Raw genomic sequence first — 14,316 nt, 5'->3', positions numbered from 1 at the left:
AGACAAAATTTCACCAGGTGCTACATGCATTCAAATGACACTTGCTGAAATTCCCTTTTCTAAAGAACTTTAAAGATGCAGGAGCCCTGTCCTCCTTTTCATATGGTCACCCTAGCTAAGAAGAAGCTGCCAAGGTCTGCCAGATGCTGTAGATGTAGTGGGCGTGCCTTGCAGCAGCCTCTTTTCTGCTGGAAGTCACTGCTTATATAAATTTTGTTCTTGAAAAATCTGTGTTATTAGCAGATGTACATGCACTTATTAACTACATCTCTGCAAGATGGGGATTAACAACAGATGGACAGCAAAAGTGCATATGGAGAGCTTATACATTTGCAAAGAGACTTCTACTCCAAACTTGGAAGGAAAAACAACCCCTCCGCCTATCACTGTTGTTTTAACTATAGGTAGCATTGTATAATAGTATAGTAAAACTTCAAGTTTGTATGTGTTGCAATGATCTGTGGGTTGAGCAATAAACGTTTTGGTTTGGTTTGTATCACTAATGGACTGAAGATCTTACTACTCAAGCATATTTCCTACAACCATCCAAGTCATATGGATGAGTATTTAGACATATGGACAGGTTAAATTAAGGTGTCTATATTAGAAATGGAAATGTGCAACCTTTTTCTACCCCTCCTTCTGTATCTTTTTCTTCCTTTTCCCAATAGATAAGAATTACTGTGTATGGATTTGTTTCATGATATGAATCCCCACCCCACCCCACCCCACCCACACACAGACTTGTTTTTTCGCTATTTTTTGTTTGTTTGGCGTTATTATGTTGCAAGTAGAAAAGATTAAAAAGAAAGAAAAGAGAGAGAGAGAACACAATTTCCTACTGGGATAATAAGGTTATGATCTGCTTCATAACCCCTAGTCTCCTATGCTATGTTCACCCCAAGTGCTATGAAGCAGAGGCTAAGAACATAAGAAGAGACATACTGGATCAGACTGAGGGACCATCTTGTCCAGAAGTGGCCAAGGAAGGGACCAAAAAGGCAGGACATGGTGCAACAGCACCCTCCCACCCATGTTCCCCAGCAACTGGTGCACACAGGCTTACTGCCTCAGATACAGGTGGTAGCACATAACCTTCAGGGCTAGTAGCCATGGATAGCCTTCTCCTCCAGAAATTTATCCAACCCCCTTTTAAAGCCATCCAAATTGGTGGCCATCACTACATCTTGTGGCAGTGAATTGCATAATTTAACTACAAACTGTGTGAAGAATATTCTTTATGATGTTCCCTTATATTCTAATAAGTGAGTTAGTTTATCTTTCAGATACAAGAATATTTGTAAACAGCTTCTCCCCCACAGTCCACATGGGCTGTGTGAGTGCGCTTGCGCTCCAGTGAAAATTAAAAGGTAAAAAAAAAAAGGCCCGTTCCCGCTCCCCTCCCCACCCTCAATGGGCACAGAGCACCTGAAGAGCTCTGTGTCCCGTGCTGGGTTCCCAGCTCCTCGTGTTTATTCATGAAGAGCTGGGACAAAACTGGGATGGCCGCCCACACGTCCCATGATCTCAGGACGATCCCGGGAAAACTGGGCTAAAAGCCGTCCTGGTTATCCCGGGAAAATGAAGGGATCTTCCCTCCCTGTCCCTGGGATCCCCTGTGCATCATATAGATGCACAGGGATGATCCCGGGGCAATCCCTGGGATAAGGCATGGTGCAGACACGCCCAGTGACACGGTGACCCATGTCCCCCTGCATTGCCCTTTTTACCGGGATCTGTGCAGAACTCTTATTGAGCCTTTCGTACTGGGAAAGCCTGGCTGATCAGATGCCTTCTATATTCATACACTATTATCTGACCGAAACCCAAACACTACCATCAGAATTGCCAAATTTTGTGCAGCAGCTATCAGAATCTCCTGGGATCTGAAATTAGCCATCTCATAAACTACTGTATCTATTGCAACTTTGTTTTGTGCTTTTAATCTGATGCTGGTCATGGACAATAACAATAAAGATTGATTGAATTAAGAACATAGGAAGAGCCCTGCCAATCAAACACATACAGACATGTATATTAGGGATGGGCAAACATGGGATGTTCAAACCTGTTGAGATTCTCCAAATTCCTCCTTGAAGGTTGTTTCACTTCATTTGCACTCCTGAATGCAAGCAACTTCTTTTCCCCAATTGGGAAATATTTACATTTTTAAAATGTGCACCTAAAATGCACAATCTCCCCCACCCCATAGGCTAAAGCATGAAACATTTGCACTTCCGCAAGTGTGCAGTTTCTAATGTGAGTGCAAGTTTGGGAAACTGCACATACACATACACACACACACACACACACACACACACACACAATCCCGAGAACTGCATTTCTGCTAACATTCACGGTTGCAAACGGGATGTGTTCAAACAATTTGTGAACAAAATCCCCATAGTTTCCTAGTGCAGATGCCATTTCACTCCCATGAGAAGAAAGGAAGGGAAATGGCAGGTATGAGTAAATTCCACAACTTAATGAGTTTGTGTCCCCAGTTTAATCCTCTAGGAAATATTACCCAATGCATGTCTGGTTTTGTTCACTTGAAGCAAAAGGATGTACAGGTTGAGCACGTTGGATGATCAATACTGGGTCAAAACAGCTGTTGAGACTATAAGAGTACAACTGTCAGGGGCCAAAGTACATTCCACTTGATATTTTTCACCCCACTTTTGCATAGACACTCAACCACATCAGCGTGTGTGGCCACGGCACAAAACCATCACATGGAAGAGTTCAGACTCATGTTCCCCTAAAGGTTTGTTGAGCAGACTTAGGATTCCGTGACCATACCTGAGGAGAGTCAAATCTCTTTCAGCTTGGGGGTCAAATCCAATTTTGGAGAAGCTCTTGAGAACTGCATGCCAGTGGTGGACAGGACTGAAAGCAAAAGTGGAGAAGGGACCATGGCCATGTGGAAACCCCAGGTGTGTGTGTGGGGGGGGATAGATTTTGCCTACAGGCCTGAGATTCAACATCCCTGCCATGTATGAAAAACAAGAATGTCAATCCTTTCCCTCTTGTGCCTCTTTAATCCCAAGAATGACATGCAAAGACAGTTTTCATATGGGAAGCAGCTAAAGATGGTCTGGAGTGTGGATGTTCTCAGGAAGTCATGGGTTGACCACTGTCTCCATTGGCCACTATTTCCTTCAGCATTGGGTTAGTCCTAGATAGGGGTAAATAAAGTCTGGGTGCTGGCCACCTCACCAGTTAAACAATTGACCAGTCAAATGATTGTCTGTCATTTAACCACAAAGACACAAAGACATCAAACAGTCTAAGAAAACCAACACATTATCTAGGTGCTGCTCACCTCAGAAGCACTTCAAGATCCTAAGCAAGTTCACTCAGTAATTAGTCCCACTTAGTTCAATGGCGATCACCCTTAGTAATTGATTTTAGGATTACGGCCTGCACCACTTCCATTACATCCAGGGCTCTCAAACCTTCTACCCTACCTCAACATGCCTCTCAAAGTATTCTTACTCATCTTCTGTCATTTCTTCTCCTTTCACACTTAACTTGTAACTTCTCCCCCATACTCCCACATGCAAATAATAATAATAATAATAATAATAATAATAATAATAATAATAATAATAATAATGCTGCATGGACAGTGTTTTTCATCTGATGGAAGTACCGGGTGGGCTGTAGCATTGAGGTCCACCTGAAAGTGGGCTGAGATCCACTGGAGGTTCTCAGCCCACAGTTTGAGAAAAGTTGCACTGGAACATTGTTCCACTAAAATCCCTCTTCCAGTTTTGCCGCCTCAAGTGGAGGAGGCAAACCTGGGGGCCTGGGGTATCAAAGCCAGCCAAACTTACTGGTGGTGGCACTCTACTTTAGAGATCTTCTAGAATGATGCTATATGATCGTATCACACACCCTTCTCCAACCAATGGGTTGAACTGCAACTTCCATAATTCTCATGGCCCTTGGCCAGGCTGGATGGGAATTCTGGAAGTTGCAGCCCAGCCCATCCAGAGGACACCAAGCTGGGGAGGGTCAACATAATATTATTCTGGCAGACTCTGAGGGGACCTGACATCTGCTAGTAAGAGTACCTCTATTGCAAAACAAGTGATGGAGGAAAAACAAGTCAGCTGAGGAGCAATTCGGGACACTTTTCTCCCCTCACACTCCTCTGCTTCAAGCCAAACGTTCTCCATGGTGAATGTTTGGGATGGCTCCAACTGGAACAGGTGTGCTTGTTGGTTGCCTTGGTGATACTTTTAGAACAGAGTTTGTACATAAATCCTGTTCCAATAACCTTCATATAAATCTGGAGGGCAATTTTGTTCCAGAAAGGAAAATTTTCATGGCATGGAATGGATCGTGTTGAAGAAAATCTATGAAGACAGACAAGAGCTCAGAAACGTTCAAGGGGACGTTTATGGCAAATGCAGGCAAAGCATTCACGGTAGCCCAGAATTTCGGCCTGTGCCAAACATTTTCAAGTCAAATATTTGGATTCTTTTGTAGGACTGGGAGGCAGGCAGAGATGAAAGAGGGGAGGAAAAAGTGGAGGACTGATGATTTTAGGGGACAGGGGACCTACATTTTTATTTTTTAGCATCTTGAGGCCATAGCACAGCCTTCCTCAACCTGGGGCGCTCCAGATGTGTTGGACTACAACTCCCAGAATGCCCCAGCCAGGGGGAGCGCCCCAGGTTGAGGAAGGCTGCCATAGCACAATCAAAGGCTGCCTCCTTTAAACTGCCTCCTCCTGCTTCTTGCTTTAGACAGTTTCTGTAGTTCCCCCAAGCCCTCCAAAATCTGTTTCAGGGGTCCCCCAAACACCCAGAGCACATTTTGAGGGCATGCTGAGGTCTACATGGGGAAGGGTGAATCCTTACACACACACACACACACACACACACACACACACACACACACTCACACTTTCCTCGCCTCTACCCCTGTTCTGCTGACAGGAACAGTTCCATCAGCAGAGAAAACTGGATTGGATTTCTCCCTAACACTTGACACAAGGGGAGGCACAGAAAAGAGGAAAAATATATTGTTTAAGAACTTGTTTTTAGCCCAGAGAGCTTCGGCTGTGGGGCGGTATATAAATGTAATTAAATAAATAAATAAATAAATAAATAATATATGTTGTTTGGGGTTTCATGTAAATGCCTTTCATTTTGTATAATGCATTTTAAATGGTTTTAGATTTTTGCAAACTGCACAGTGAGCCTCAGCTATGGGGCAGTATAAAAAATATAATGAAATAATAAATGAGGGGCTGAGCATACCTCGACAATGTTTCACTGGGAGATGAGGTCTACAGAGTTCAGCAAAAGGCTTCAACGAACAATAAAGAAAGTTTTTTGAAGGGAATGAAAGGGACAGCAGAGAGAGAGAGAGAAAGAGAGAGGCAGCATCACTTAACTGTTCTGGGAGGAAGTTCCAGAGATCAATACTGGACAATTACTTTGCTGCATTGCTGATCAGATGTTTATCTTTCTTCTCTTCACATGCAATACAATTATTTTATGAGGTTGAAGCAGATACTCACAGAGTTCAGCAACTCAGTATCAGTGACGCGTGCAAAAACAGCCTCATGAATAGCCAAAGGTTCAATAGTTTTGAAAATGGAGGGGCATCAGTGTACTCAGCCATTAAACAACCGAGTACAGCGAGGAGAGGGTCAGCAGGTTTAAAGTTGGGAGGAGAGGATGGCCTTTTCTGCACCTAAGGGTTATCCCGGGCAAATGGGAGGGATCGTCCCTGCCTGCTTCTGGGATCCCCTGTGTGTCATTTGGGCCATAGCTAGACAGGGCTTTATCCCGGGGCAATCCCCGGGATTGTCCCTGCACGTCCACATGACGCACAGGGGATCCCGGGATCAGGGAAGGATAATCCCTCCCTTGGCCCAGGATCTCGCCCTCCCCTTTAGGCCCGGTTTTTCCGTGGTCTCGGCTCAGCCAGAGATCGTGGAATAGGTGGCCGGGCGCCGTGGTTTGTCCTGGCTCCTCACGGTTCCTCGCGAGGGGCCAGGACCCGGGGCACAGTCCTCAGGAGCACTGCGCCAATGGGGGGGGGGGGAGCAGGGGAAATAATGTGTGTGTGTTTTTTAAAAAACCTAACTTTTGCACATGAGCGCTGGTGTGCTGCTGCCTCTTTAAGAAAACAAAAAATGGCGGGCACGACACCTCTCTGTCTGAGGTCGTCGCACGCTGCGTGTGAATTGAGGGGGAGATCTCATAATGAAAAAATTGCATGATCTTCTCCCCTCCATCCCGCTAGACAGCTAGGTCTACCTAGGGCTTTGGATGCACAGGAACGATCTCGGTGGAAAAGGCCGGTGTAGACATGCCTAATGTCTCCCATACTGGTCATGTACTGTTCTGGGGGAATCACTCGGCCCTGTCGCCGCTCCTCCAGTATTTTGCTTTAACTGGGAAATTTCTAAAACTAATTCTGCAACTGGAGCATGCACAATTGGATGAGGATTTCATTTCACTTTGGTTTTGATGAGCACAGATTACCAAAATTTGCGAAGTTCTCCAGATTCAGGACAAAAAGAACTCAAGATTTTCTTTAAAAACAAACAAACATGAATATGGGAGAAAGCAAAACTGACTAATTCATTCATCCAGGCCCAGGGCTGTGAGTGCTTTGCTGTTAAAAGTCTGTCTTTGCATCTTTGTGTGTTCAGCCATGCTAGAGCTGAATTAGGACCTCTCTTCTATGAAAGGCTCCTCAATTTTAACAGTTAAGTATGTGCTGGTCTCGGACGGTAATAAAGTGATTGATTGAACAGTTAATTATATGGCAGGCAGGTACAAAATGGCCTGATCCATGATGGAAAAAGCAGCACCTATTGAATTTGGGAGAAGATATTCAGTTCAGTTCATTTTTGAGAGATTCAACTATTGGGCGATATACACATGGAATAAATAAATAATGTTTCCTACATCACCAATGCTCAAATGTGCATGGATGAAACACTGCCCCCAAAGCTATCATGATACGATTGTCAGGAAAATCGCATCAAGCATCTTTCCGTGCGTGTTTTACTGATGCAGACTGGGGAAACACCACATCAAAAGAAACATTATACAACCAGATGCACAATCACATCAGACGTGACAATGCATACAATGATATGAGGCTTGCTTTTGGGGGGAGGCTTTTATCAATGCACACATGGGAAAGGAACAGAAAGCTCTTGCGAAATGCACAAACAAGAGTTCTCTCTGCACCCCAAAAGATAGACCTGGTGGCATCACAGGGTAGCATGATTTTGGTCGCGGTGCCTAGCCTTTGGTGCTCCTTTCTCTATCTTTCTCGTTCCCACATTACAGGCGTTCCAACGAGCAGTTAAAACCATTTTGTTCAATCGAGGCTTTGATTTGGAATAGTTTTTATTTTTGTTTGGTTTGGTGTTGTTTTCGATGGCTGCTGATTTGGATTTTCTGCTGCTTGGGGATTGCTTATTTTCCTATGCCATTTGATTGGCTTTTCAACTTATTAGCAGGGTGGATAAAAATCAAGGATTTTAAAAAAAAATGAATTTTTTTATTTAAATCAGATTTGTTTTATTTAACTCGGATTTTTTTAATAAAATGCTTTTTGAGGGAAAATCTATGTAAAGAGAGTTTTCTATTTAAGATTCATTATAATCCAAAGGTTATTCATCATGAAATAAGGATTAGTTTTTAATTATGTAGCATGAGGCTGTATATTCATGCAATGTTTAAATTTCTTGGTAAATGAATTCCATTAATCCATTCACAAGGTCATGCTCTTCCAGAGGTTTCTGTAAGATATTGGGCATTTTTTCTATCTAGAAGATATTATCACAGATGCCTGGTTTTACAGTTCTCAAAACTGTGAATTTGTGTCTGCAGAGATCACAATCCCATTGATCCTTTGCAAATCTATGTACACAGAATCAACCCCTTACCTCTTAAGTGCTAAGTTTCAAATAATGCAATGAATAGAGTACACTTTTTTGGAGGGGGGGAAGTCACGGGATTAAATCGAGTCTTTCTGAGTAGTGATTTTAATCATGATTTAAATTATGATTTAAATCAAATTGATTTAAATCAAATCCACCCTGCGTATTAGTATAATACAGAGCTTCACCTACTGGCCGGTATAGAAATATAATAAACTAGCTGTACCCGGCGTAACATACGCCGTTCTAGCATATCTTAAAGTTTATTAATTAAATATCACTGCATTTTATTTATTTATTCATTCGCAGCAGGCAAGTGGCCTCCTACCCGACCACCAAGGGCCTCGGCCGTGCCTCGCTCATGGTCGGGACCGTGGCGCTGCCGCGTTCGTGGGGGGGAGCAAAGAGGCAGAAAGGGGGGTAGGATTACCTTGGAAAGCCTGGAGCCAGAAGGGCTGGAGGGGGGCGGGGGCTGCTTGGAGGCCGCTGATACAGCGCCATCTGGCAGACCTGGGGGGCAGGGAGGTCAGAGGGAGAGGGGAACAGGTGTCCCCCTCTCCCCGGGGTTCCAGTCAGCCTTGGGCCGCCCGCCCAGCTCGCATGAGATTAGGCCAGGGCCTGGGCTGGCAGCAGGTGAGCGGCCTCCCACTTGACAGCACCCTCCCATCCATGTTCCCCAGCAACTGGTGCACACAGGTTTACTGCTTTGAATACTGGAGATACCACACAACCATTAGGGCTAGTAACCATTGATAGCCTTTGCCTCCAGGAATTTATCCAACCCCCTTTTGAAGCCATCCAGATTGGTGGCCATCACCACATCCTGTGGTAGTGAGTTCCATAATTTAACTATGCGCTGTATGAAGAAGTCCTTCCTTTTATTTGTCCTGGATCTCCCACCAATCAGTTTCATGGGATGACCCTGGGTTCTAGTATTTTGAGAGAGGGAGAAAAATGTCTCCGTATCCACATTCTCCACACCGTGCAGAATTTTGTACACCTCCATCATGTCTCCCCTTAGCCTCCTTTTTTCCAAGCTAAACAGTCCCAGTTGATGCAACCTTCTCTCATAGGGGAGATGCTCCAGCCCCTTAATCATTTTAGTCGCCCTTTTCTGCACTTTTTCCCAGCTCTATAATATCCTTTTTTAGGTGTGGTGACCAAAACTGTACACAGTATTCCAAGTGTGGCCGCACCATCAATTTGTATAAGGGCAGTACGATACTGGCCATTTTATTCTCAATTCCTTTCCTTACAATGCCCAAAATGGAGTTTGCCTTCTTTACAGTATTCTTCAGTTGATCTATAGAATCATTGCCTTACCAACTGGAAAGGAAAAAAGAAAGATCTTTCATCTTCTAGAAATCTGTACCAAGTGGTAACCAAACAAGCCTGTTTGAGAAGCAGATAGCCATCTGCACAACTTTCATGTTAAAACACACACACACACCACCCTTTTGTAGCCAGCCTATTTTTAGAGATGGTAAAAGAAGTTTAGAATGAGCATAATAGCTTCAAGACTTCTTTTGAACACAGCAAATAGAAAGCAAGATATATATATAAGGCAGAGAACATCTCTCATTATGTTCAATTACAACTGCCCCTGCCTCTCCTCACACCACAGGGAAGGCAAAAATAGCATTTCTCCACAACGGTAGGTTGTTTTTTTAAAAAAATAATAATATTATTTTCTATGATGTGATCATCTTCTGACAATGTTACCGGGCAAATCGGCAGAGCACAGCTTGTGTTGCTCTGGCACAGCGTGGAAAGAAGTGAGGGACGCTGCTTGCATATTGCATTCTGTGCCTGGGTTTGGGGGGATAGATTGTGTGGGAGGCGAAGAGTGGGCGCAGGGGAGCCGAACCCTGTGGAGGTTTATCCGTCTACACACACACACACACACACACACACGTACACACAGAGCCCTCTGACAACTGAGAGATCCATCCTGACTCAGTCCACAGAGTTTTCTCGCCTTCTTTGTAGCAAACTATTCAGGAAAAGGGATATCGCAATGGCATCAAAGGAAGAGGGCCATGGCTCAAAGGCTGAGTTTATGCTTTGAACACAGAAGGTCCCAGGTTGAATTCCTGGCATGTCCAGATCAAGTAGCAGGTGTCTAGTAGAGGCTGGTGGCTCCGCTGACAGTGGGGTGGCGAATCCGCTCCAGGTTTCAGTTGGAACCATTCAGAACTCTAAAGGAGCTACCTTGGTCAGCTCCTTTAGAGTTTTGACTGGTTCTGACTAAAACCCGGAGCGGATTCATCACTCCAGTGACAGTGGAGTCACCAGCCTCCATTGCAGGTGACGGAAAAGACCCTTTTCTGCCTCATATCCTGGAGTTACAGTAGATAATATTGGATTAGAGGGACAAATGTAAGGCAGCTTCCTAGATTCTAGAGACCACATTCTGAAGAAACAGTCAACGTTTCTCTCTCTCTTTCCAAAGAGCATCTATTGCCAGGTTCTACCTGGGCATGAAAAGCATCTATTGCCACACGGCTCCAGGTGAGGCTTTCTGAGCCAGGCTTTACAAAAGCCGGCCCTTCACAAAGGGCTTCCTCCTTCCCTGTCACCCCAGTACCAATCCATCAGGGTCCCATGGGTGGGGAGGTCTCTGGGGTTGCCTGCAAAGGCCGGCTGAGGGGCAGATGGCAAACAAAAGAAGCCAGCCCTGATCTTCGTTGCATTCAGCCAGTGGGGAAGGTCCGGTCCCACACCCTGAGCAAAGGGCTCTCGCAGTCTCAAGGAATGCTGGCCTGGGATCCATAAATGCATTTTGTTTTGCAATGAGACACAGCACCGATCATTCAGGGTGCGATCCTATGCAGATGTTTAGACAGAAGAAGAGGACAAAAGCTTGCCTGGGAGTTCTAGGACTTTTTGGGGGGGGGTCTAAACATGCAACGCCTAATTCCCCACCTTCTGGGAATGCAAAGGAGACGGAGGCTGCAATCCTGCACACGCTTACTCGGGAGTAAGTTCCTTCGAACTCAATGTGGCGAATTTCCGGGCAGAGGATCGCAGCACCGAAAGGCTGCAGTCCTTTACGCGGGAGCAGGTCCTACGGAACGCCCTTGGGCTTTACTTCTGAGTAGACGCGGACAGGATTGCACCGGAAGGCTGCAATCCTAGATCTACGCGGCTTCCTCGAGCGTAAGGCCCCGAGGGGCTGGCTAGCATGGGAGTGCACTGGGCCTCCTGCGGAAGGGAAAGCCGCTGGGTTCTACGGAGCGGGACCTCGGGGGGGGGGGCTGGATCCGCGTGGTCCGAGCGGGGGGCAGCTCCCCGTCTCGCCCTCTGCCGAATCCTCCCCGGCGAACTGCATCGGCATGGAAACGAAAGAGGACGGGGATGCCTCAGCGCCTTCCTCCTCCTCCCGGCCGCCGTTTCTGTGGCGGCGACCCTTGGAAAGCGCAAAGGCGCATCGCCTCCGCCCCGCGGCCTTGCGCGCCGCTTCCCCCCTCTCCCCCTCCCTCTGCCTGGGGCCGAGCCCCCCCCCCAGCTGCCACCCCGACGCCCGGGCACCCCGCTCCCCCCCCCGGCGCGCCCCCTTCCTCCCCCCTCCCCGCCAGGCCCGCGTCCTCCTCCTCCTCGGCTCCCTTCTTCTCCACGCGAGGACGCAGGAAATGGCCCCGCGCCCCGGTCGAAGCGTCCCCCGGCAAGAGCGCGAGGCTCCCACGAGGGGGTGGGGGGCGTTGGGGGGCGGGGAGGGACGTCGGTGCAAAGCCGCGGGCCCCTCTCCGCCACCACGGCGCGGGGGGAGGCGAGGGGGGGGGAAGGGGAGCTGGAGCTCCTTGCACTCACCATGCCGGGTCCATTCCTGAGCCACTGCATCGTCCTTTGGATGAGGTCCCTGGGCGTGATGAAATGGAGGAGGGGGAGCGAGCCGCCTGGCGGGTGGCGCGGGGGGGGTGTGGATAGGAAGCAGGCGAAGCCCCCTCCTCAGCCGCCTCGCCCTCGCTCCTGGCCCCCACCCGCTGGCACCCGGCCTCCCACGAGCCCTGGAAAGGCGCAGAGATCAGCAGCCTCTTCGCGGCTACCTGGGGTGTTGGGGCTTTATTGAAGCGCGAGCAGGATGCCTTGCTGCTCCGCTCCTCTCCCCCCCCCAATCTCTCTCTCTCTCTCTCTCTCTCTCTCTCTCTCTCTCTTGAGTTTTTTTCCTCTCCCCCCCCCCTTTGCACCTGTGCTTTGACAACTGGGTGTGCTGCAGGGAAGGTGAGAGGAGATGAGAGGGAACCGGGTTTTTTTTAAAAAAATAGCACAGGAGAGACCCAAGTCCAATTCCTACACACACACCCTCTCTCTCTCTTCGTCTATGACCCCTCCTCTTTGCTCTGCTGCTCTCCCTCCCCCACCCCCTTCTTGCTAGGGGAGCTCTCCGATGCCCAGAGTCAGCAATTCCGTTTGTGCTCCGGCTTAGCTGCTTAGCTTTCTGCTGACATTTGTGGGTGGGTAACTGGACCATCACACCTTGGAGCAGACCCTTCCTTCTACTCCCACCCCCCACCACGCTCTGCCACCCAACCCCACTGTCAGGGTTTCTAGGAGACACTGCCCTGTCTCCGCACCCTCTAAGTGGCCCTTTCCTGCCTTTCAACTGATGGAATGGCCTGGATTTTAAGGCAGAGAAACCGCTGAACCTTTCTTGCCAAATCACTATATACAGATAGAAAGGCCAGGGTACCAAGGGCTACTAGTCAAGATGTCTCTATATACTACCTCCAGTATCTGAGCCAGGCTGCCTCTCAGTACCGTCTGTCTTGTACAGAGTACAAGGCTGGGAGAGTCTGTCCACACGTTCAGACCTGGGATATTTCCCAGCGCTACTTGGAGATTGAACCTGGGAATTCCTGCACGCGAAGCAGGGGGTCTATCACTGAGCTACGGAAGCATCCTTATACCAAAAGCTCCATCCAACGAGCGTTTTATTGCACACTCGTTCCTGGGCACTCACAGAGTTTGCTCAGGTCCCTCACATGACGTTGTCTGCCTCCCGCACCCCTTCCACAACTTCTGGCCTTCCTTTCATGACCAAAAGAAAAAAAAAACCTGGTTAAGTCCGATGTATTTTTAAACTCGGAATCGCTGCTCTCTCCTGCTGTGTGCAGGAGAAGCAGCGCCATTAGAACAGTGGACTCAATGGGCCTCGTGTTCGTTCTGTACTTCCTCTTTTGAAAGAGGAAGTAACTGAGGAACAAAAACACTGGCTGAGAAGCGAAGGTAGGGAGCGTGTTCCCCCCACCCCCAGAGTGATGGAGCTTCAAGTCAGATCATTGGTGAATTGGCAACTGGAAGGTGTGTGGGCGGGCGGGTGTGCAGTGGGGAAAGGGCTCTTGTATCTCTAACAGTTGCACAGAAAAGGGAATTTCAGCAGGTGTCATTTGTAGGCATGCAGAATCTGGTGAAATTCCCTCTTCAGCACAACAGTTAAAGTTGCAGCAGCTATACTAGAGTGACCAGATACAAAAGAAGGCAGGGCTTCTGCAGCTTTCACTGTTGTGATGAAGAGGGAATTTCACCAGGTGCTGCAAATGACACCTGCTGACATTTCTTTTTCTATGCAACTGTTAAAGGTACAGGAGCCCTGTCCTCCTTTCCATAGGGTCACCCTCTACTGTACAAATCGAGGATGAGCCCACAGCCCAGACATGGCTCATGAGGGGTTCCCATCTGCCTCCTCTTCCACAAGGGAAAAGCTCTTATCTCTGATGCAGGCGAGAGATATAAAACACCTAACCTCCCACACACAAAAATAATTACATAAAAGATACAGAATAAAAGATCCATCAGGCAAACAAAGAGCATCCATTAAGGTTCACAGTTAAACAGGTTTATAGTTTACAGCCATGGTTAGAAAATACTAAGGAATCTTGATGTCTGCTACAGCGAATGATGCAACTCTGGGCATAGTAAAATATTTGCACTGGAGAGAAGGAGCATCATCACACAGGGGGGAAATCATGTTTCCTTACCATCACTTCTCTGGCTGCACATTTGTCCCTCATTACTTCCTCTTTTGAAAGAGGAAGTAAACAAAGTGCACGTGGCCCATTCAGTGGGCCGTTTTGATCCCACTGCTTCTCCGGCATGCAGCAGGAGATAGCGGCAACTTCCATCTTTAAAAATAAGTCAGACTTACTGGGGTGGTTTTTTTTTTTGTCATGCAAAGACAGCTAGAAGGGGTGGGAGGTGTGCAGGAGGCAGATGACATTGTGAGAGGAAGCCACAAAAATCCATGAGTGCCCAATAACAAGCGTGCAATAAAGCACTCATCTCATGGCCCTTAAGAGCTCAGGTCATTGCATAATTAGGCCGACCCTATAAAAGGGCAATAATGCAAAGAGAAATCTTGCAATGAGGCCACTATAGGGCATACAATACAAACA

At 47.3% G+C, this 14,316-nt stretch overlaps 1 protein-coding gene across 3 annotated transcripts in view; it reads right to left on the bottom strand.

The window, feature by feature from the left end:
* ARHGEF9 (Cdc42 guanine nucleotide exchange factor 9) overlaps positions 1-14,316 on the bottom strand; it is a 256,681-nt gene that overhangs the window by 162,008 nt on the left and 80,357 nt on the right. Inside the window, exon 1 of one of the 3 annotated variants that reach the window (XM_063141833.1) lies at positions 11,735-11,803. The exons of 1 other annotated variant lie outside the window; for it this stretch is intronic. In XM_063141833.1, the coding sequence (XP_062997903.1) occupies positions 11,735-11,764 (30 nt within the window). In that variant the 5' untranslated portion in view covers positions 11,765-11,803. Of the gene's footprint in view, positions 1-11,734; positions 11,804-14,316 lie in introns of those variants that run through there. One more of the 3 variants, XM_063141836.1, reaches the window with a different exon arrangement.

This window comes from Elgaria multicarinata, chromosome 15 (assembly GCF_023053635.1).
Source record: "Elgaria multicarinata webbii isolate HBS135686 ecotype San Diego chromosome 15, rElgMul1.1.pri, whole genome shotgun sequence".
Classification (NCBI taxonomy): domain Eukaryota; kingdom Metazoa; phylum Chordata; class Lepidosauria; order Squamata; family Anguidae; genus Elgaria; species Elgaria multicarinata.
Note: the sequence above shows the minus strand (reverse complement) of the source record. Positions and strands in the feature narration are given on the sequence as shown.